Source organism: Microtus pennsylvanicus, chromosome X (assembly GCF_037038515.1).
Source record: "Microtus pennsylvanicus isolate mMicPen1 chromosome X, mMicPen1.hap1, whole genome shotgun sequence".
In the NCBI taxonomy this organism is placed as follows: Eukaryota; Metazoa; Chordata; class Mammalia; order Rodentia; family Cricetidae; genus Microtus; species Microtus pennsylvanicus.
The window spans coordinates 131,005,894-131,030,982 of record NC_134601.1 but is presented as its reverse complement, the minus strand read 5'-3'; the positions used below and the strand labels follow the sequence as shown (position 1 = coordinate 131,030,982).

General features: G+C 41.0%; 1 protein-coding gene across 1 annotated transcript; it reads left to right on the top strand.

Annotated features, from left to right (window-relative positions):
- Positions 1-3,534: 3,534 nt before the first annotated feature.
- LOC142840970 (germ cell-less protein-like 2) lies at positions 3,535-5,037 on the top strand. The gene has a single exon (XM_075957650.1). The coding sequence runs from the start codon at positions 3,535-3,537 to the stop codon at positions 5,035-5,037; it is 1,503 nt and encodes a 500-aa protein (XP_075813765.1).
- The last annotated feature ends 20,052 nt before the right edge of the window (positions 5,038-25,089 follow it).

The following is a 25,089-nucleotide window of genomic DNA, read 5'->3' as shown; positions in this document are numbered from 1 at the left end:
CCCCTTTTCAGTCTTTAAGTCTTGCACATTTTGAACTGTTTGCTTTATATGTTTGATTGCTTTTTCTTGAGTTTCTTTAAGTGATTTGTTGATTTCTTCCAATTTTTGGTTTGTCTTTTCCTCCATTTCTTTAAGGGAATTTTTCATTTCCTCTTTAATGGTCTCCATCATCCTCATGAAGTTACATTTAAAATCATTTACTTCTGCTTCTTCTGGGCTAGGATGATCAAGTCTTCCTGTTGTATGAAGACTGAGTTCTGTTGTTACCATGTTGCTTTTTAGGTTGTTGAATGAATTCTTGCATTGGCACCTACCCATCTCTTCCTTCATTTGATGCTGGCAGTGTCTTTGTCTCTTGGTCCAATCCTTGAAGTTGCTGTATGTGTCTTTGGGAACTGTTCTTGGTCTGCCCAGTGCTATTTTTGTCTTTGTCTCAGGGAGCTTCTGAGGTCTCTCTTAACCAGCTAGCTCTCTTGGTCCACTTCTATTGTTCTGCTTTCTTGGTCTGCTCTCTTGGTCCTCTCTGTGCAGTCACAGCCTGTGCTTCAGAATTCCTCTGAGGCAGTGGGGGATAGGAGGGTTTGGGGGCGAAATGTGACTTGTAGCTTGCAGGGTCCAATGAATGGGATGGGGTATTGGAGCAGCCTACCTGTAGGAGGCCTGCTGACTGAATAGAGAAGTTGAGACAGGTGGAGGAAGGGTCCTGGGTTTTGCCCTGGTATGGAGGGCCTAAAGAGTGGGGTGCCTTGCTGAGTGGGTGATCTCTTACCTCTTGGTTGTCTCTGGGTGGTTCCAGCCTGTGATTCAGCATCCCTTTGAGGTCAGGCAGGGAACATGGGGTTTGGGGGACAGAGTGGGACCTGAAGCTTGCAGGGTCCAATTGATGGGATAAGTGTGTTGGAACAGCCTATCTGCCCGAGGCCTGCATGCTGGCTGGCTAGATAAGCTGATACAGGTGAAGGAGGGGCCCTAGGTTTTGCTCTGCTATGGAAGACATAGAGAGTGGAGTGTCCCACCAAGTTGGTGGGTGGTAACCAACTTCTTGGTCCTCTCTGTGCAGTTGAAGCCTGTGTTTCAGAATTCCTCTGTGGTTGCAGGGGATAGGAGGGTTTGGGGGCAAAGTGTGACTTGTAGCTTACAGGGTCTGATCAATAGGATGGGGTATTCGAACAGCTTCTCTGCAGGAAGCTTGCCTGCTGACTGGCTAGAGAAGATGACACAGGTGAGTGAGGGGTCCTGGGTTTGCCCTCCTATGGAGGGACTAGAAAGTGGGATGCCCACCTGGATGAGTGATCACTCACCTCTTGGTCCTCCTATGTGTTGCTTTCATTGGTTGATGAATAAAGTTGTTTGGGCCAATGCCTTAGCAAAGCATAGTCAGGCAGGAAAACTGAGAGAGAGAGAAAGAGTAGGCAGAGTCAGGAAGATGTCATGTAGCTGCTGAAGTAGAAGGATGCCTGACAGAACCTTACTGGTAGTCCCTAGGCTCGTGGTGATACATAGATTAACAGAAATGGTTTAATTTAAGACACAAGAGTTAGCTAGAAATATGCATGATCCATTGGCCAAATGTTGTAATTAATAGTTTCTGTGTGCATATTCAGGTCTGGGCTGCCAGGAAACAAATGAACAATCTCCATTTACACACATGCAGACTAAACAACTTAGGCTTATTATGCTATTTTATATTATCAGTCCTTTATTCTTATGGACATCTAGGAATCAGGGCATAAAACTATCCTTGTGCTTGTACAAGGAAATGTCAATAAAATACACTATATTTCCTTCAAGTAATGGACAGTATATGTTTTGAGTATATTATCACAAAAATGTTAAGGTGATCAATATGTTAAATTGAATTCATTTAACTATTCCATATTGTATCCACGTTTCAATACATATATACAAACAATTTTGAGTTGTCAATTGTAAACAATACCAAAACAAGTAAAAGATAATACAAAGATAATAGTTTGATATTTGAAAATGGGGTGAAATGTGAGTTACTGATTCCACAAATAACATCTGACAAACACTGCATTCATTGCTCGTTTTGTGATAGTTAGTAAATAGACAAAAACTATTATGTAAAAATAACTTGAGCATTTGTCATTGCATATGCCTATCACTAAGAGATTGGTGGGCTTTGAAAAGTCACGACAGACACGACACTAGATAAGAAAGCCCAACTCACACAATCTGCAAGTAAAAAGGATGAAAAACATGACAGAGTCTATCCTGTATGTGTGTGGGCCTGACATGGCCCATACCGCCAACTTTCAAAGACAGTCTCTGGTAAATTTTATTGTATTAATGTCTGCATTTACTCTATGTGTACATAAACATAGTTAAACCTTTTTCTGTTTGAAAAAATAAACTGGCTTACAGTAAATACACTCTTTTGTAAAATGCCCTGTGATTTTAAAATATGAGAATCCACTAAATGGTAAAGTGTTAATATTTAGTTATAGAAAATAAGTTCAATTTTACTACTAAAATTGAGCAAGAAAACATGACAGATATTTGTCTTATTTCAGTTGAGGGGGAATTCTTCTCTGAAACATAAAAACAAATAATTAAAAATTTGCTTGGTTTTGAAGGAATTGAAGTTTATTTAAAAGAGTCCCATAGTCACTTAATAGGCAAAGGCAAATCTGTCAAACAAAAACATAAAAAAATGCATACATATACACATTAATAAAATAACTGGATATATAAGGAACCTTAAGTAAACAAAATATCTTTATATCGATATAGACAAGGCAAAGCATACACAGAAATTTTGGGCATATATATATATATATATATATATATATATATATATATATATATATACTATTACATACATGAAAGCAATACTCTTCTTTTAGAATAATCAAAACTGACTAATAAAACAAGCAGTAAGAGTGGCTACCATTTGAATTGCTAAGAGCTGTTGGTAAATATTACATCAATACTACTGACAGGAAGTGATCTATCGCACCCCAGGGGTGGAAGTTGGAATATCTACAATCTTTAACACTCATCATGATAGCTTTGACATGGTCATTATCTTTATGGAAAAGAAGATTCGACTTAAAAGACTGAGGCGGGTGGTTTTGACTATTTGAGTGAGGTCATCGTCAACACCATAGTGTGACCCGTTTAGAAACCATGAGGAAAAGGAGGGGGCAGAGGAAAGGAGGAGAATGGGGAAAGGAAAAGAAGAAAGGAAAGAAAGAAGGAAATTAGGTAGAAGGGAAGGGAGAGGAGGAGGGAAGGAGAGAGGAAGGAGAAGAAGGGAAGTTGAAGTAGGGAGAAGCTAGATCACACTTCATAGTTTTAAAGGGGCCTGTTGCCAGGGGGCGGGGCCACTGCTCCAGAAGGGCAATAGTAGACAATGACTAATGAGTGCCTGTCTGCTCTGTGACGTTTGAGCCTGAGCTAGAGAAATTCAGCTAGCCTAGGCAGTACTGGCTGACACGGACCTGTCAGCAATGCCATGGCAGAGAAGCTTCTGCGAGTCTCTTTGAGAGGTGCTGGGTGACTTCATCCATGGGGCTTCTAAACAGCCACAGCAGTTTGAGAAGCAGTGATTCTGGCTTGGCAGAGTCAGCTCAGCCAGAAGACAACGCAGTTCCAGGTCCCAGTTACATCTCTGGCAGTCGCAAGCGCAAACGGGGTATTTGGGACTCTGTGGCACCAACCCCTAACATCCACGAATCTCGGAACCAGGCAGTCAACCTACAGCAACTTTTTGGCATCGTCTACAGGAAAAAACCGAAGCTATCATCTAAGTATGCATACGAAAATTTATTTTTGGACGGGAAGGATACCGACATTCGAATCCGTGCACTTGAAGTAGAATGGCCTCTACACAAAGCATTTTTATGTCAGTCACCCTTCTTTGCTAAGATGCTAAAAGATACTTGGAAAGAACCCCACAGTGGTGTTGTTGACCTGCAGATTAAGAACAAGGATATAGATGTCGGCTCCTTGCACTTTATGTTTGGGTCATTTTACAGGGACGAGGACTTGCCAATACCACCCCGACGAGCACCTCACATTTTGGCAGCAGCATGCCTGCTTCAGGTGGAGCATGTCATCCGGCAATGTAAAGAGATCATGAACAGCAACATCACTAGGGAAACCGTGTGCTCATACTACACAGCAGCAGAAACATATGGACTGAAATCTATAAAGACAGGCTGCTTTGACTGGCTTCTCAGCAACTTGATGACTCATCCAACTGTTGAACTTTACAGGGAAATTGATACAAAGCTCATGTATCTTCTTATTTCTTCACCTGATTTACTAGTTATGCGAAAGGAAATGGACATCTACACCACCCTGAAACAGTGGATATTCCTTTATTTTAATCCATCCTGGAAAGGCACAGTGAGGCAGATGTTAACTAAGTCCGACACCTGGCTTTACAGGCGCATGAAACGCATTGATAACATCAGTTTTCTTGAAAGTGAAGAAGGACTAATATTTCAGCCAATTTTTAAAAAACTGAGGTTTCAACATATCATCTGTGATCTGAATGACACAGCTACTCTTGAACAAGATCGTCTAATACCTTTAGAATGGCTGACACCCATTTATAAACAGCAATGGCTGGCTTTGCTTAAAGAACAAGAAAAGAGGGAAATAGGGCCACGAATCATCAGTGAAGAACTCGAAGACTGCGGCATGAGATGTGGTACAATGATTAGGAGAGATGGTAAATACTCCTGGAAGTGGTCAGATTTTAGGTTTAGTTTCCCTATAAGCGTCACCTTTATCAACCGTCACATCATTTTTACGGAAAGTCGTCAGCGGTATGATGGATGTTGTTTAGAACATGTACGAAAAATAGTGTTCAAAATAACGGTGGTGTGTTTTGATTCCAATGGGAAAGTAGCATTCAGTAAAACAACTGGTCACAAAATTATTACCTTAGAATATAACGAGGAACAAATTGTAATGAAGTTAGATGATACAATTTTAAGCTTCCCCTTATATATATTCTTCAATTTTCTGTTTGTACCATCAGAAAATATAGAACATGTGTGATCTTGTCAATTATTAGACCATAGAAGCAGCTTACAAACATTGATTGATTCATTAACTTGAAGGCTGTGCTGTAAATGTAGTTAAGATGACCAACAACAAAATGAAAATTCTTAGGAGTCTAGCACCACCACAGAGGACTCAATTCCATCTGCACTTTATTTTAATACATTTCTGAAGAAAAATTCCACATCCAACAATGAATTTGTCAAAGCAAATCAGAAGAAACTGCTATTTTGATTTTTATTTACCATCAACGATCAAGCTTCGAACGGCAATAAGAGACGTATTTGCAAGGAAAATCAGCAAAATGAACTTGTTGAGTAGATTTGACGACAGCCAAGGTTGAGACAGAATAAAAAAAATTTCTTCATTGTCCGAACTGTTGTGAATTGTAGCTTATTTATATGTGTATAAGATATAGGTCGTTGGTTAAGAAAATAATTGAGATTACTCACTATTGATTATGCTTTCAAATAACCAAATAGTGTCAGGGTTTTCCAGATAGTGTAACATATAACATGTTGGTATTTTAAAATTGGTTTTCAGATCATTTTACATGATTTGGATAACTTTTACTGCTGATTATCTTTAACTATTTATGCACAAAATGGATATTTATCTTATAATCAAACATGCCATCTGCTATGTAAAGAAGTATATTATATATTCAGTGTGTTTACATAGAAGTATCTATGTTTACATACATATGTGTATATATTTATGTCACTGTAAGTAGCAAAGAATGCAAGTTTTGAAAGGGATAAACAAGCCAGGAAATGGAACATGGATCTTCATGATTCCAGTCTTCTGGCTATCAAGAAAGAGTTATTTCACTTTCCCTGCCTTAGTTTCTTTCCCGATTGCTGTGATAGAACTCCCTTAGGAGAACAACTTAAGGGAGAGGGTTTATTTTATCTCAAGCTTCAAGAGGATGCTCCATCACCGCAGGACTTTGCCGCAGCTCGTCACATAACATCCTCAATAATAAAAAGAGATGAGTGCAGTGCAAGTCCTCAGCTTTCTCCAATGCCAAGCTGACAGCTCTAGCAGTCACAACTCTGCCCCTTGTCCACATGACGCCCAATCACACCACTGTTCAGCCACAACCTTCAATCCCTTCCTCCTCATAGGCTCACCACCATGTCGTGGTATAAAATGCGTTCATGTATTCACTCATAGGTGGTTTTTAAACATAAAGCAAAGAAAGCCAGCCTACGAACCACAATCCCAGAGAACCTAGACAACATTGAGGACACTAATAAGACTTACATAGTCTTATCTATATGGAAAACAGAAAAAGACAAGATCTCCTGAGTACATTGGGAGCTTGGGGACCTTGATGGACGATTGAAGGGGGAAGTGGAGAGGCAGGGAGGGGAGCAGAAAAAAAACGTAGAGCTCAAAAAAAAGAAGAGAAAAGAAAAATGCATTTAGTCCAACTTTAAAGGTCCCCATAAACATTTCCAACAAAGTCTTTGTATGAATTATCTTTACTGGTTTTCTTTCATACATGAACATATTTTGTTTCTATACTCACTAACTCCCAGCAACTACTGGGTCTATCTTCTCACACCCCCTCCCAGCTTTATTTGTTCTTATACTACTTATACTACTGAGTTCAACTTGCCATTCATATGGACATGGCTGTAGGTCTGAGATCAACTTGTTGTCCATATTTCCATGGCTGTATGGCTGTCCACTGTATATGGATAACTTACCAGGGATCCTATCTCTGAAGAAAACTGACTTTCTCTCCCCTGGCAGTTCTCAACTGTCCGGAGCTTATCAACCAACTGTAGTAAGCTTCTCCACCAACTACGCTGGAATAGTGATGAGACAGGTCGTATGCAAGACTTGTGCATTGTGTATGCAATTATGGCTGTGGAAAATTGAGTGTCATTTCCTGTCATGTGTAAAGACATAGTTTTGTGACTGTCTTCCCTGACTTCTGAATCTTAATAAGCTTTCTGCCACCCTATTCTTCAGTATTCCCTGAACCTTGGGAGGAAGAGTTGTAATGTGTGGGGTGACCATCCCCAAACAGTTTCAAATATTTAAAACTTGGAAGTTTCTTAATTGTGAACACACAAAATAAAAAATAAGTTATATACTTCTAGGGAAAACACTCTTGGGCAGTTCCCTTTTAAAGAAAATAAGGTCTTTCACTTAGATATTCTCTCTTTAAATGGAGTAGGCTCACCACATGATGGAGGCTCCAAGGACTTGTGCTTTGCCCTCAGAACACCTTCCCTAAGGCCCCAGGGAAACATAGCTTTCCCTTCAGTAGTGCTGATCTCTGTACCAGTTCCAATTGCTTCCTCAGAACTAGCCTGAATACTCACCTGTTTTTAAATTTATCTTACTTATGCATGTGGGTATTTTACCTGCACGTATGCCTGTATATTACTTGTGTGCTTGGTGTCTAAAAAGGCCAGAAACGAGCATTGGACCCCCTGGGATTGAAGTTGCAGAGGTTGTGAGCAACTATGTGAGGGCTGGGAATTGAATTTAGATACCCTGGAAGAGCAGTCAGTACTCTTAACCACTGAGCCATCTCTCCAGCCTATGCTTACCTGTCTTGAAATTTCCTCTGCAAAACAAACCAGCCCATTATCTTTAAATGGAAATTTATTCGGGATCTCAGAATATGGAGAGAATGAAGACAGATTCTTGGGCAAAATATCAGGATAGAGTTCCTTTTGAAACCTCATGTGTTGGCCGCTAGTGTCCACATGTCTCTCAGAGTTCTTGTCTTTGAGCTTCTACCGGAATTGTACATTACCGTCTCCTTCCAGCTTGTTAAAGCTTCTCTAGTCCAGAGTACCAAACTCCTGCACACTTCAGCCCAAAACAGGTAAGCAGAGGGAGGCCAAAGAATCACTTATGGTCTACAAAGCAACAGCCCCACTTCTCTACCAATTTGTGTCTTAATTTCTTTTTCTGTTGCTGTGCTAGAAGTCGTCTCCTAAAGCAACTTAAGTGGGAAAACTTAAGGGTTCACAGGAGCAATAGGAGCTTGAAGTAGCTAGTCACATTGTCGCCACAACCATCCCACGATAAATGCTCTCTTAGCTCCCAGCTTGCTTCCTCTATTTTATACAGTCTAGAAATGCCCAAACAGGAAACTACACCACCTATAGTGGGCAGAGCTTCCTATCTCAATGAACGTAATAACATACCCCACACAGGCATGCCACCATTCCTGCGTGATTATAGATTGAGGATGACAAGACTAAGAATCACACTCTACTTGTGCTATTGGGTCTTTTATATTTATTTATATCTTCAATTTTTTCTAATTTCCAAAATTTATTTTCTTTAAACCAATTACAGGAGTGATTTTGAATACACTACAGATGGAGAGGGAAGATCACTTTCTTAGTACAGAAAAAAGACACTTAGATTTTACCCAGTAGTATAGAAGCAATCAATTATTACAAAAGTCATTTTTTTTAAATTTTTCCATTCATAAATTTACACTTCCTCCCCTCCTCCCATTCCCTTCTGCTCCCCCATTCACCCACCTTCCTCCTCCTCCTCCCTCCTTAAGAGAGGGTAGGAAACCCTGTCCTGTGGGAAGTCCAAGGCCCTCCCCCCTATATTCAGGCCTAGGAAAGTGTGCATCCAAATAGACTAGAGTCCCAAAAAGCCAGTACATGAAGTAGAAACAAGTCCCAGTGCCTTTATCGATGGCTTCTCAGTCAGCCCCCATTGTCACCCACTATCAGAGAGTCTGGTTTGATCACATGCTCGTTCAGTCCCGGTCCAGCTGAATTTGGTGAGCTCCCATTAGAACAGGCACACTGCCTCAGTGGGTGGACCAACCCCTCCTGGTCCTGACTTCCTTGCTCATTCTCTCCCTCCTTCTGCTCTTCAACTGGACCTTGGGATCTCAGTCCAGTGCTCTGATGAGGGTCTCTGTCTCTATCTCCATCCATCGCTGGATGAAGATTCTATGGTGATACTGGAGATAATCATCAGTGTGATAGTGGGGCAAAGACAGTTCAGGCACCCTTTGCTCTGCTGCCCAAGGACCTAGCTGGGGACATCCCCGTGGACACCTGGGATCCCCTCTAGAGCCAAGTCTCTTGCCAACTTTAAAATGGCTCCCTTAATGTAGATATCTTCTTCCCTGCTCCTATATCCTCCCTTCCTCTATCTCCACCCTCCCACTCCCCCAAGCTCTCCACAGTCTTTCTTTCTCCCTTCTCTCTCCCCTTCTCCCCTTCCCCCAACCCTACCCGCATCCCTACCTCCACCCCCACTCCTACCCCCACCCCCATGCTCGCAATCTTGTTTGCTTCCAATTTCCAGGAAGATGTATATATGTTTTCCTTTAATCTTCAGTTTTTCAATTTTTTATTTTTCATTGGTCAATGTCTATTGCAAATATTGTTAGGTATCATGAAGACAGGTTAAGTATTAGGACATTACCATATCCACTATCCAAACCCTTCCTTCTTTCAGTTTCTTCATTCTTCCTCCTGCTAATCTCTTCCCTGCTTTCTTTTTCTGCTTTCATGTCATATTTTTTGCTATATAAAATGTATAATATTTTATACAAAACAGAGGTTCCATAAATAAACGAAAATACAATCTTTGTTTTTCTGAGTCTGTTTGCTTAATATGGTGATTCCCAACTTGCATCCATTTTCCCAGAAACAATATTATTTCATTCATTTTTTAAATTTCCTCATTCTTATTATTTTTTCCAACAATACATCGCAATCAGATTCTTTCCTCTTCCCTGAGTCCTCCCAGATCCTCCTCACTTCTCTTCCCACATAGATTCATGTTCACTCCCTCTCTATCTCTTTCTCTCTCAAACACACACACCAAAAAAAAAAATAAACTAACAACCACCCCCATAAAGGATATATTTTAGGAAACTTCTACAGTAGAAGGCTTCCATATGGCTTTTCAAAAGCCCATTGCCTTAGTTGTCCCTCACCACAGCCCCCTTTCCTTGCCTTCCCATGCCTCTCCCTATTTAATCCTATTTAGTCCAGTTTCCCTAAGTCTTTTTATCACAGTTTCTCTCCCTTCCTGGGAAGATCCCCTCCTCCATTCCGATACTTCCTTAGTTACCCGACCTCTATTGTTATTTGAACAGAAAGACACATATCTAACCATAAAAGCTAACATCCACATAGAAGAGAAAATGTGCAATATTTATCTCTCCGTGTCTGGGTTATCTCACTCGGGATGGTTGTTTCAGCCTCCATCCATTTACCTGAAAATTTCATAGTTTCAGCCTTCTTAACAGCTGACTAATATTGCATTGCATAGTTTTACCATATTTTCCTTTCCTGTTCATTACCTGCTGATCACCTAAGCTGTTTCCAATTTCTGGATATTCTGAATAGAGTAAGAAAGAACATGGATGAGCACATGTCTCTGTAGTAGAAGGTAGAATTGATTGTGTTCAAGAGGGTATGGTTGGATCTTATGGTAGATCAGTTTTCGGCTTTCTGAGAAACCTCAGTGATTTCCATACGGGTTGTACCAGTTTGCACTCCCACCAGCAATGAAAAAATGTTCCTCTTTCGTGTTCTCAACAGCATGTGCTGTCCTTTGATGTATTGATCTGGGCCAATCTGACTGGAGTAGGATGGAGTCTTAAAGTAGTTTTAATTTTCATTTCCCTGATGGCTAGAGATAGTGAGTGATTTTTAAATGTTTCTCAGCCATTTTTGCTTCATCTTTTGAGAACTCTCCGTTTAGTTTTATTCTCCCTCGTTTTTAACTAGGTTATTTGCTTTCTTGACTTCTTTTGGTTCTGTATATATTCTAGACACTAACCCTCTCTCAGATGTATAACTAATGTTTTCCCATTCTGTAGGCTGCCTATATCTGAATGATTGTGTCCTTTGCCATGCAGAAGCTTTTCAGTTTCATGAGGTCCCATTTATTAATTGTTGTTATTAGTGCCTATGTGTCCTATTTAGAAGGTCTTTTCCTGTTCCAATGAGCTCATGGCTATTCCCTACTTCTCTTCTATCAAATTCAGTGTATGCGGCCTTATACTTCATTTGGAGCTGAATCTGGTTTTTTGTTTGTTTGTTTTTGTTTTTGTTTGCAGGGCAATAAACATGACTAAATTTTCAGTCCTCTACATGCAGACATCTACTGTGATCAGTATCATTGGTGAAGATATCTTTTTATCTCCAGTGTTAAATTTTGGCTTCTTTGTCAAATATTAGGTGTCTGAATTTATTTGATTCTTCTATTAGATTCCATTGATCACAGAGTCTAGTTTTTTTCCTCACATACCATGCTGTTTTTATTACTATAGCTTTGTGTATAACATGAAGTTGGGAATGGCAAGACCTCCAGCAGTTCTTCTTCTTTTTCTGTTTTTAAATTCAGGATTGTTTTAGCTCTCCTTGACTTTTTTTTTTTGTTTTGTTTCCATATGAAACTGAAAATTGTCCTTTCAAGATTTGTGAAGAAATATATAGAAATTTTGATGGGGATTACATTGAATCAGTAGATTTATTTTGTTAAGTTGGACATTTTTATTATATTAATACTAACAATGCATGAGAAATCTCTCCATCCATCTTCTGTTGTTTTCTTCAACTTTTTTCACTGTCTTAAAGAGATTTTATTATGTTAGTATTTCACTTAATTGGATAATGTTGCCCCAAGAAATTTCTTGAGATTGTTGTGAAAGGTACTGTTTTCTTGAGGCTACTATTCTCCTTCTCTCTCTCTCTCTCTCTCTCTCTCTCTCTCTCTCTGTCTGTCTCTCTCTGTCTGTCTGTCTGTCTCTGTCTCTTTGCCTCTGTCTCTCTCTGTGTGTGCTAATTTTATATACTGCAGCTTTGCTACAGGTGCTAATCAACTGAAGAAATTTCCTGATGGAATCTTGTGGTCATTTATGTATAAAATCGCATGCTCTACAAATAAGGCTGCTTTGCGTTTTAATTTTCTCCTTCAATTGTATTATTGTTCTAGTTAAGACTTCAGGTAGAGGCCAGGTGGTGATGGTGTATGCCTTTAACCCCATCACTGTGAGCTTGAGGCCAGCCTGGGCTACAAGCGAGTTCCAGGACAGGCTTCAGAACAAGCTTGTTCCTCATTTTAGTGGACTACCTGTGTTTTTCTCTCTGTTTAGGATGGTGGTTTTTTTTTTTTTTTTTTTTTTTTTTTTTGGTTTTTTGAGACAGGGTTTCTCTGTGGTTTTTGAGCCTGTCCTGGAACTAGCTCTTGTATACCAGGCTGGTCTCGAACTAGGATGGTGTTGAGTGTGGGTTGTTTTTTCCTTCTAGTACCTTTTGTAGAGCTGGATTGGTGCACAGAATCTTCTAATATTTGCTTTCAATTATGAAATATTTTTTCTTTCTCTAGTGATTTTGATTTATAATTCTGTTGAGTTAAATAGTGTGGTGTGACTTGGAGAATTTCCATCTAGGCTGTTCTGGCTTTAAGAGTCTCCATCGAGAACTAGGTGTTTATTTTAATGGATCTGCCTTTATATGTGACTTGGTCTTTTCCCCTTGCAGTTTTTAATATCTTTTCTTCCAACTGTACTTTTAATGGTTTGGTTATTACATGTCATGGGAAGATTCTCTTGTGATTTTGTCTATTTTGTGTTCTATATGCCTCTTGTTCCTTTATGGGAATCTCTTTCTTTATAATGGGGAAATTTTCTTCTATGATTTTATTTTATTTTTTTTACATTGAAGTGATCTTTTTTATTTAATTTATTTATTTATTAAGGATTTCTGCCTCCTCCCCACAACCGCCTACCATTTCCCTCCCCCTCCCCCGATCAAGTCTCCCTCCCTCATTTGCTCGAAGAGCAATCAGGGATCCCTGACCTGTGGGAAGCCCAAGGACTGCCCACCTCTATCCAGGTCTGGGTCTGAAAAAGCATGGGATAAATCCGGACTAGCTGAACATAGCTGACAATGAGGAATACTGAGTGAGAACTCAAGAACAATAGCAGTGGGTTTTTGATCCTACTGCAAATACTGGCTATGGGGGAGCCTAGGCAGTTTGGATGCTTCTATGATTTTATTAAAAATATTTTCTGTGCCTTTCACCTCTGCTTATTCTTCTTTCTCCATAACTATCATTCATATGTTTAGTCTTTTCACAGTGGCCCAGATTTCTATGATGGTTTGTGATTGTATTTTTTTTTATATCTTACATTTCCCTTGACTTGGTTTATGTATTTCAGCTATTTTGTCTTCAAGACAAAGCAGATATTTCCCTGCATGTTTTTTTTAATCTATTAGCGAGATGTTCCTCTGAGGTTTTTGTTTGACATGCTGAATTTTTCATCTTCATTTTACACACTTTATGTCAGTTTGGGTTTTCTTTAGTGATTTTATTTCCTTGGTAAAGTCTATTTTCATTTCTTGAGTCGGTTTTATTACCTCTTTCTACTGTTAGTTTGCACTCTCGTGGTCTTCATTAAAGCATTCATTCCTATCCTCTTTAATGTCCTTTAACATATTCATAATTTGTGGTTTGAAATCCCTGTCTTGTCCTTCAGCTAAATTGCTTTTCTCAGGGCTATTGGCTTTGAGAAGAGGCATTTTTTGTCTTGGTTGTTTGTATGGATCCAGGTATCCGGAGTCATGATGTTTGAAGTGTTTCTTGGTGTGGATGTCTAATCTTGTCTTTGTTAGGTGTGTTTTCTGTTAGTTGCTTCCTTTTGTCTGTTCTGGGTCCTCCTAGACACATGTGGTGGCTGTTTAGTCTCTGAATCCCCAGCCAATAGTGGTGCCTATGGGTCAGTTCTGCATTCCTGCCTAGTTTGGTGGTTCTAGGGTTCTTCATAAAGAACGATTCTTCCAGTAAATGGGAGACCAAAAAGAAATGGAGATGAGTTAGAAGGGTGATGGGGAGAGTTGGGGAAGAACTAGTGGGACCCTGGGTCTGCACCAAGAGGCCAAATCCCTCAGGGGTTGAGGTAGCTTGGTGGAGAAGCTTCTTCAGGCAAGCTGCAGCAGAGCTGAGAGCAAGTCCGGAGAGGTCAGAATGGAGGACAAAATGGAGGATAAAGGTCTCCTACCTAGCCTAGTGTAGTGGCTATGGGTCCCTGGTAGAGAGTTCTCCTTCAGGTCAATGGCATTACAAAAGAATGGAGATGGACTAGAAGGAAAGGCTAAAAGTTGATGTGCTAGTATCTCTTAGGTAGGTTAACATAGTGTCCTTGGTGTATGCAGTCAGGAGTCCTATGTCTGGATCACATGAAAGCTCCACCTTTGGTTTTGGTGAGCAGTCTATACTGATTTTGAAAGTGAGTGGAATAATTTACACTCCTAGCAAGTGTATATATTGGATTCCCTTTTTCTGGATCATTTCCAGCATTTATTGTTGCTTTTTTAAAAAAATTGTTTTTATTGAGTCATATATTTTCCTCCACTGATCTGTCTATAGATTATTGAAAAAAACACTCAAACTTAAAGATATAGTAGAATCAAAAGAAGAAGAAGGAAAAGTCTAAGAGATAGCAAAACTCTGCTAATGACTGATCATTTTCAGGTAGCATTTTAATTTCTAAAGGGAAGCATCTATGGGTGCCTCTACTCCCATACCTGACAGCAGTAGACTTGCAAAGGAGAGTGTTTTAACAGCATGTCTGACTTGTGCGTAATAGTCAAGAAAAAGGAAGACATTTTGTACCCTGGAAATGTTTGAAGGTCAGAAATTAGAAAAGATTGTAACTCCTCATGGCACAAAATTAAACTGGTATTTTCTACCCACTGTCCTAGCAAAATCCCTGGGTATCTTATAAAATTAGAAGTTGGAGACTTTGAAACAGAAAAATTTCCTTCATTTTTCTCCAGACTGATCTTAAAATAGTCTCTTAGGACAATTTCTGTCTTCTAGTTTGTTTCAAAGAGTAGTGTAGGTGGAGTTTTGAAGGACCATCCATTCCCAATATACCAGTGAAATAGACATGTCATCATAAAAAGAGAGGAAAGAGACTCATACGATGTGACCACATTGAGAAGAGGAGCCCTCAAGCCTGTCATTGGTGGACTAATATGAGATTGAGGTTTAAGTAGAGTAAGTGGAGAGCAAAAACTGCACATAATTCAGCTGTCCTGGTCAAGGTGTGGTCCTGCCCATCATTAACCCATCATTGTCTCCAATCTGTCTGTAGTGATAGGTTGTCTGATAAATTTACAGAATTGTGTAAAATCTCTTTTAGGATGCAAGTTATTCATATGACTGGTACCAGTGCCTCAGTCTTCCCTATTCCCCAGCACAAAATTCATGAAGAAATTTAAATTTTGGGGTTCACTGTTTTGATAGTCTGATATCCAAATAAAAACATAAACAGAATAGAAGTAGGAGCCAAGATTACTAGACATTAAGTTAGTGTTAGGTAACCTTGAATTAAAAAACAAACAAACAAACCACATTTCTCTATAACCTCTCACTTTTAGTTGCCATAGGATAGACTGGCACAAATGTCTCCTTTTTGGTTGCTGGTTGAAGGTGAGGCTGGCTTCAAATTTGTGATTTTCTGCTTCTGCCTCCTAAATGCTTAGATTACAGACAACCGTCATCATGCCCACTATAATTTGAAATTTTAGAGAGTAATGTACAGACTAATTTTTTTGTTTTGCAAGAGTGAAACACACACATATATGATACTTACGCAGTAAAGGAAGGTAGATAAAGTGTCTTATTTAGAAGGTGTGCTGAAGTGGCAGATAATTTATCTGAACATTATTTACTAAAAATAGCACAATGGCAAAAATATTTTGCTGGACATTTTATATGTGAAAACTGGACATTTTCCCTGAAGACACCCTGCTTAGTCATCAGGTGGTTTGATTGAAACCATCTCTGGTCTCCAGGAAGAAACCTCTTCCAGATAATCTGAGCTGATCTTAATGTTGGTGGAGAGGAATAGACATTAAGCATTTGATGTCAAAAAAGACCCTTTTACTGTCAAATCCAAACAGCTAAGGGGTGTGGAGCAGGAGGTCCTTAGGGTTACCCCACCTGGAGTATATTCCCAGGTTTGTTCTTCCTGTTTGCAGAAGCTGCTGCTCAAGTTCTTTTGTTAAAAGCTGTCCCTGTGCAGAATATCAAAAGACAGCCATTACAATGCTTTTCAAGACTATAAAGCACAACTAGCACCTTTTCTTTATTTAATCTTTGAAAATCTCACATCATGCACCCCAATTCTTCTCACCTCCTGGTCCCCCCATATTCTTGCCTCTCTCCTGCAGCAGCCCCCCAAACTAAATTGTTTTTAAAAAGCAAAGCAAAAGCCTGTTCACTCCTCCATCTTACCCACTACCCCAACACCTCTTGATTTCTCCTGGTGGCATTGGGGGCTATGGTGTGTCACACAGTATACAACCTGTCCAATCAGCTTTACTTGCAACTGTTCATTGCAGTGAATCATTGTTATGGCTCAAGGTCTCTGGTTTCTGGTCACCACTGAACCCTCACTGAAACTCCTCCACAGCCACCAGAGTCCCCTCATGAGTTCCAGCAGGTCCTAGATGGTGTAGATGTTAGAGTGGGCCAACCCCAGGCCCAGCTGTGGACCTAGCTGGTAGTTGAATTTGTCAGTCCAGGCAACCAGGGATGCTCCCTGCCCCCAGGTGAGGGAAGCAACCAACTCCCCTATGCTCATGTCATAAGGCCAACTCTCCTCGGCCCATGGTGAGGTGTGAGGCCATCTCTTCCAAGTGTAGGGACCCAGCTCTCCCATAAGGGGCAGGACCAGCTCTCTTACTGTGCCATCCAGTTAGGGTAAGGGTCAGCTTTCCTAAGGCCGGTGAAGGCCAGGTCCAGCTCAGCATGGCCCTCTGATTTCATCATGCATGGTTTCCATGCACCCCTGAGGTGACACGGGTGACAGACATCAACACAGACCCCAGCTGCAGCAGGACCATGGTCCCAGACATGGACCTTGGCAGCAGCTTGAGCCTGGATGCCATCCTGGCTCTGGTTGGAAGCACAGGCCACTCAGGATGGTTCTAGTGGTGTCACAGCCCTACACACCAACAAGGTCACCCATGTAAAGTTCCATGTAACCTTTGGTAGTAACACAGAACACAGCTATGGTGGAACCATGGACCCAGACATGGTCCTCGGCAACAGCCAAATCTAGGTGCCACCATGGCTCCAAGAAGCAGTGCAGGCCACTCAGATTGGCACAGCCCCAGTGACAGTGTGGCCCATGGACACTAACATGGCCCCATATCTCAGGCATCCATGTGGCCTTCGATAGTAATAGGAACCTGAGACCTCAATACAGACCCTGGCTTCAGTAGGGCCACAGATTCAGATATGGCATTCAGCTGCAGTTCTGGCCTTGATGTCACCATGTGATCAGGTGGCAGTGCAGACCACTGAGATCTGCATGTCCCCAGCTGCACCATGACCCTCAGACTCCTTCATGAACTCGGGTGACTGACCTGACCTTGGGTATGCAGATGGCCCTCGGTGGCAACATGAGACATGGACTTCATTCCAGACTCCAGCTGTAGTAAGACCAGGGGCCCAGATATGGTCCATGGCAGCAGCCTGGGTCTGGATATCACCATGGCCCCAGGAAGAAGCACATGGCACACAGTTCAGCATGGTCACAGTGGTAGCATGGCCCTCGGACACCAACATAGCTCCAGGTGGTGGTTCAGACCCCAGGAATCCATGTAGCCATCATGGCAACAGGTGTCGTGGACATTAACACAGACCCTGACTGCACTAGGGCCAAGGACCCAGACATGGTCCCCAGTTGCAACCCTGGCCCAGATGTCACCAAGGCACTGGTTAGCAGTACATGCCACTTAGATCTGTACGCTCCTGGGCGACAACATGGTGGCTGATCAGACCCTGGCTGCTGTAGGCCACAGACCCAGACTTGGCCCTCACAGCAGCTTAGGCCTAGATAATACCATGGCCCTGGGCATCAGCACAGGCTACTCAGTTTAGCATGGCTCCAGCAGAGGCAAAGTTCTTGGACACCTACATGGCCACTGGTGGCAGCCCAGACACTGGGCATTCTTGTGGCCTTTTGTGGCAACATGAGCCATAGATGCCTACATAGACCCTGGCTGTGGTTGGACAATGGACCCAGATCCCAGATATTACCTAAGGCAGCAGCCTAGGCTTGGACATCACCATGGTCCTGGGTGGCAGACAGGCCTCCTACCTCAGCCTATTCCTCACCAACTTCATTTTTTCCATTCCGCCTCTTTCCACAGCACAAGAACCATTCTGCTTCTCCTTCTCTTCTACTTCTCCACCACATACTGCTTTTGGGGCAGGCCATAGATGTCTTCCCACCAGCCCAGTCTTGAGGACCTAGGCTGGCCTTATTCATTGTAGGCTCAAAACAAAAAGTAGCCATGGTTAGAATCTTATGGACAGTTCAAGCTAGCCATGGTCCAACTTGAAACACATGATAATGATAGTGTAGAAGACACTAGCTTGCTACACTCTGCTTCCAAGCTTTGCACTCTGATGTCTATTTACTTGAAGAACATAAAAAAAACCATTTAACACATAAGTCAAAATTATCATGCAGAAAAAAGTTAATTGCCAAGACTGATATCAGGGTTCAGTCTCTGGAATCCGTGTGGTAGAAGAAAAGAACTGACTCCCACGAGCTGTCAGAAATGAACAAAAGTTCGGGGCAAGGGAAAGAGGGTGCAGGTCTTTAATCCCAGAACTCAGAAAGCAGAGGTGGGTGGATCTATGTGAGTTCTAAGTCAGCCTGGGCTATACAGTAACGTCAACAAGAGACAGAGCTATATATTGAGCTACCTCCAAAACTAAATGGCCTGAAAGAACCTACCTTTCGCTGAAGCTTCCACCAGCCTATTGGCTAATTGGAACTGCAGTTATTGTAGAGAGTTTGCAATGTTCCAAATCCACTACCAAATCATCTTGCACCAGCGGCAGTCCTCTTTGTACCTGACCTAACATATTTGTGAGCATTAGGTAAATCCATTGGAATGTACAAATAGCCTTCTAGAACTCACCAGCCAAAAGACTAAGAATGCCATCAGACAGCATCGGAGGCTGTAGCAGATTTTCCACTGCTTTTCTTTATCCTGTCTCTCTAATGTTTCCACTAACGCAGAAGAATCATACCCTGACTTATGACTTTCTTTGTTCTGTTACTATAAAAACTTCATCAAACCGTAACCATATTGGGGAATAAAATTTACAGTTACCTAAATCTGTGTTCCCAGGTCATGGTCCCCTGATAGTTCACTCTAGAATAAATATTTGAGGTAAGAGTTGTGTTTCTGGATCAATAGTTTCCATGGCCAATGTGGAGAACCCTAGAATGATCCACTTTTTACTGGAAGAGTCACTTTGATGGGAGTAAGATGCCAGAAACATGTACCCCTTGTCCAAACCCTCTAGCATTATATCCTCAGGCAAATTTGGACAAGTGTTTATAGGCCTTGCTTCTGCCTCCTTTGAACAGGTTAATTAGGATCCTATTGTAAATATAATTTTGGTTTGCCTTTAAGACACTTGATTTAAGGCATCGATTTGTTGTTGTTCTTGTTTTTTGAAAGCATTCTGGTTTCAGTCATTGTCTACCTTCTCTTTAAAAAAAACTACCTAAGTTACGCAAGCATGGCTAGATCAAGAGATACTACCCGTGGCCTTGGCATGTAGGCCTGAAATAACATAGCAAGGAAACATCAAGGAGGAAAGAACTGAATGGACTTTATTCAAGGAGAGAGGAGTCCATACATTTTACCAGGGATTGTAGCCCAGAACAATGCCATCTGGATCATGCTTTGATCTCAACTCAGCTCCTAGGTACAAGCTGTTGCAGGGAAAGGAACCCATGAAAGAAGCAAAACAATGGGGAATTGTGCTTAACACTCATAAGTGCCGTTGTTGCTTTGCGAGTACACAGAGAAACTGGGAAGGAGAAAGTTACCTTATGCCAGAGAGCAGACAGATCTCTGACCCTATGTTGGCAGGAATTCAAGAGCCTTTGAAACAAAGTTGCTAAAAAGAATTCAGCCTGATTTACAACCTCCTTAGCCTTGGGAGGCCCTTTTACCCGTTTAGAAAAGCAACTCTCTGTCTAAGGACCAGGTGCCCTAAGGCAGTGCCCTCAGTTTTGCCAGGGCCTGTAGGCCTATCCCAGCCAAGCCGCTCTATTTGATCTCTTCCTTTCCCTCAAAGCAACCGAATTCTTCCTGATTCTCTGAGGGGACAACAGTGAAGACAGAGAGAGAGAAAAAAAGAGGGAGTATTATACCCAGAAAAAAGAAAGCGAGGAGTTAAACTTAGCACTATTTGACCTTCATCACTGGGCCATCATCCTTAGGCATGTGGAAAGATAAACAGAAAAGGGAGGCCTTGAATGTGTATTCCACATCCTGCCACCACCCCAAGAAAGAAATCCTAGGAGCCTCATACAGCCTTGACTTGTGTTAGGTTATGCTACCTATAAACGGCAGACTTTCCTTTCCTGAGGAAGTGGCATTTTCAGCATCTTGCTCTACTATGCTTGCCTTGCTGCACCCACCTTCCCAGAACCCAGCAATTTGGGCTCAATACTGTGAGGAACATGAAAGAAGAAGTAGATAGAGCAGACCCTGCCTTCTGCTCATAGCTGAGAAGCACACCGAGATGGAATATCAGGGAAAGCTAAAACAAGATAGCTAGGAGTTTGCTCCACTCTCCTCAGCTTTCCCAGCCCAATGCACCAGAAAGAATCATGGAACATGTCATTTCTTTGAGAATGAAGGAGGAATAGCTCCTGGGAGCTGGAATCTTACCAGCAACTTATTGGCCATCAAAGCTGCCCCTATCCAGTGGCTTTCAAGTTCCTTTCAATCTTAAAAATTAGAATAATAATGTGAGAAAACAAAGTATTTTATGATACCAAAAATAGCTTTATATAATGTACCTTAGGGTGACAAGAAAGCCCAGTGGGTAAGGGTTTTGAGAGAAATGGATTATAAATTCGTAAGTGAAGAGCAGGTTCTACTAGTCTGTGGCTTCTAAATGGATTTCGGACAGAAACTGGGCTGAGGGTATGGGAAGAACAGCCAGAGCTCTTAGCTAATGCGTCATCACTTTCGTCCCTTCCATTTGAAACCTTTTTACAAAATTAATGTGTGTTGGGGGTGTGGGTGTAGGTATGCGTGCATTTGAACTCGAATCTTGAGACACATCTGTGGTAGTCTGAGAACACTGTGGGAGTCATTTCTCTCCTTCTCAGGTTAACAGGCTTGGTGACAAAGCACCCTTACCCACTGGGCCTTCTTGTCACCCTAAGGTACATAATATAAAGCTATTTTTGGTATCATAAAATACTTTGTCTTCTCACATTATTATTCTAATTTTTAAGGATAAGGATTGTGGTGCACGCCTTTAATCCCAGCACTTTGGCAGCAGAGATTGGCAGATCTCTGTGAGTTCAAGGTCAACCTGGTCTACAAAAGCTAATTCCAGTACAGGCTCCAAAGCTACAAGGAAACCCTGTTTCAAAAAAACAATAGATGGATAGATAGATAGATAGATAGATAGATAGATAGATAGATAGATAGCCAAATAAATAAATTGAAGTGAAATTGCATATCTCTTTAGAATCTGTTTTGGAAGAAGATCCTTTTCAATATTTTCCTAGTATGGTTTCTGTTGCTGTGATAAAACAGAGACCAAAACCATCTTGGGCAAGAAGAGGTTTATTACATCTTACGCTTCCAGGTTACAGTTCACCACTGAAGGAAGTCAAGGCATAAACTCTCGGGAGGAACCTGAAATGAGAAAGTGAAGCAGAGATCTTGGCTCCCAGGCTTTGGTCAGCTGCCTTTCTTATATAGCCCAGTCCCACCTGCCCAGGTGTGTCACTGCCCACAGTTGGCTGTATCTCCTACATCACTTTGCAATTATGAAAATACCCCCAAATATGTCCATGAGCCAATATAATGGAAAGAATTCTTCAACTGACGTTGCCTCAATTAGCATGTCAAGTTGACACAGAGATTCATCATATCCTTTTACCCCCTTGATTCCTGGACCTGGGAATCCTGATTAGAGAAGACACAGTGCCATGGCTTATATACTAATTCAAAGCATAGACGGCCTTCTGGAGAACCTTTCCTAGCCCTCAAGACTATTACCACCTAATTGTTCCTGTAACTGTGTCTTTACAAGGCCGTTCCACTGTTGTATTTAACCAGCTGCTTTCAAGGTGGTAGAGAAGATGGTATGAGCAGCAGATTCCATGAACATAGGCTAACTGTACACTTCTGGCTAGAATGTGAGTTCCTTGGTCAGACACAATCCTGAGAAATACCATAGATCATAGTTTTGTCTGAAGCATTATGGGCATCAAAGGCAAACCCACAGACAGAATAAATATCTACTCCAACGAGAACCAAATGCCGTGCTTTTTGCCAACAAGTCGCTGAATGGTAACCCCAGAGAATGACCGCTAGCACCCACTAAAAAGAATTTCTTGGCTGGAGAGATGGCTCAGAGGTTAAGAACACTGGCTGCTGCTTTTCCAGTGGTCCTGAGTTCAATTCCCAGCAACTACATGGTGACTCACAACCATCTAACATGAGATCTGGTGCCCTCTTCTGGCCTGCATGCATATATGCAGATAGATGTAAATAATAAATAAATCTTTAAAAAAAAAAAAAGAATTTCTTCCTTTTCCCTTGAGCTTACATGCTAAGGATCTAGAAGATTTGATTCCAAAAGAGAGAGTGTTTTTTATAGGAGACACAACAAATCTTCCTGTGATGATTTTAATGAGAATGACCCCTATATATGTTTGAATATTTGATTCTGGATTGGTGGAACTGTTTGGAAAGCACTGTATGTGGCCTTGTTGAAGGTGTGTCACTCGCTGAGGATAGGTTTTGAAGTTTCAAAAGCCCATGCCATTTCTGGTTAACTCTCTGCCACATGCTTAGAAATCAAGATGTAAATGCTGAGCTACTGCTCTAACGCCATGCCTGACTGCCAGCTCTTCCTGCTGTGATGGGGGTCATGGGCTCACCCACTGAAACTGTGAGCCCAAACGACATGCTTTCTTTTACAAGTAGTTTTGTTTTATAAGTTGATACACTTGGTCTCGGTGTCTTATCACAGCAGTAGAAAAGTAACAATGAGAATTCCATAGAAATGGAAGCTAAGACTCTCTTAGGCTATTTTGGGTTTCTGGAGCCCTCAAGAAGCTAAGAAAGAAATAGTAATAATAGGAGGGGTGATTGATCCAGACTACCAGGACAAATTGAACTGCATATCCACAATGGAAGCAGGGAAATTATGTCTGGAGTGCAGGAGAACCATTGGGGCATATGTTTATATTATCATATTTAAGTTATGACACACTAAATAACTAAGCATTCCTCAAGTGACTGTCAACTACTCTACAAAATAATACATGTATATATAGATGCATAGATACATCTAATAAAAGTTAATGAAAAGGAGACCATGAATTTGAAAGAGAGTGAGGAAAGGTATGTATAGGAGGTTTTGGAGGGAGGAAAGGGAAGGGAGAGACATTGTGATTAAGCTGCAATCTCAAAAATAATAGAACTAAATAGCTATATTTGCACATTTACAATGCATTTGCATTATATGTGTGATACTTATATCATGTTAGGTGGAATTATGGTCATCATACTGTTTTTAGTTGGAAGTTAAGCATAAGGAGATATGATTGAGTGTCAGGCTGACAAGGAGTAGAGTATGATAGCTAATATTGGTTGTCAATGAATGTGAATGTGCAATAAATTAATACAGTCTGTGTGGGACATCCTTGATTATATTAATTCAAGTGCTGGTGACACTTTCTGGTGGCAACCAGGATAAAAGGAAATGGAAAAACAAAGTTTGCTTTTTGCCTACTTGCCTTCCTTCATTCCCTCCAGCACGTTCATCAACTCTGTTGATGAGATGTCCCTTCACTGATATTTGAAACAGCTTTTTCAGACTTCCAATGTAGACCAAAGCTCAGTAGCTTCTAGGAATCCCCCAAACCTTCAGCTCCGGATTGGCACTGATGAGACATTCAGACTCATGGACTGAGAAACCATTTTCAGACTCATCAGACAATATCATGTAAACCAATCTATCAAGTCCCCTCTTTTCAAAAGAATAGTTCTTTTATGTATATGAGTTTTGCCTGCATGTATGTATGTATGTGAACAACATGCATGAAATGGCCTTGGAGGCCAGAAGAGGGTTCGAATCTTCAGGAACTGGATTTACAAAAGGTTGCTACCTGCCATGTGGGTGCTGGGAACTAAACCCAGATCCACTGCAAATAACAGCAAGTACTCTTAACCTCTGAGCCATCTCACCAACCCTATAAACTTCATAATATATCTATTCATTCTTTCAGTTCTGTTCTTTTAGGGAAACTATACTAATAAAAACACCTATGAAGGCAATACAAAATCCTCTAACTAAATAGAATTTTTCTTGTACAACTCCATGAATGCTGATTTTATGAGATCAAGCATTTTATTATTGTATTCAAAGCACTTTAACAGCCTGTGCAATATATTTAATAGAATGAATAATGGCATGTTAATAGGTTTCAAGAAGTTAAAAGCCCCTAAGTTTATAAGGCGCTATAGATTTATCAGGTCCTTGAACACATAGTTAAATCCAAATAACATTTATGACAAACTAATATCATCTGTCTCTATTTGAAATCTCTGTGTCAAATTACCTGGTTCTCTCCCTTGTAAACCTGCAGCAAGTTTTATGTCTTTCCTTCACAGCATCAGCAAAGCTGAACCCACACCATTCCACCAGGAAGATAAGCATTCACCCTTAAATTCATGGATTTTAGTTATGCCCGACCTAACAGAGATTAAACTTTGCAAAACCAGTTTGTTCTTCAGCCCCAAATTCTATCATTAACTCTTAAATGTTTGGATTTCACCCAGGCCTGAAATAAGGGCCTGGAATAATTTCTTTTTTAGAAGAGGAAAAAAGAGAAAGAAAATAATTTTTAAAAAGTTCAGAGTAATAGCTCCTACTTATTGTCCTAAATATAGTCCTAAGTCATCCACCAAACACTGAAATTTATACACACATGTTTTAAAT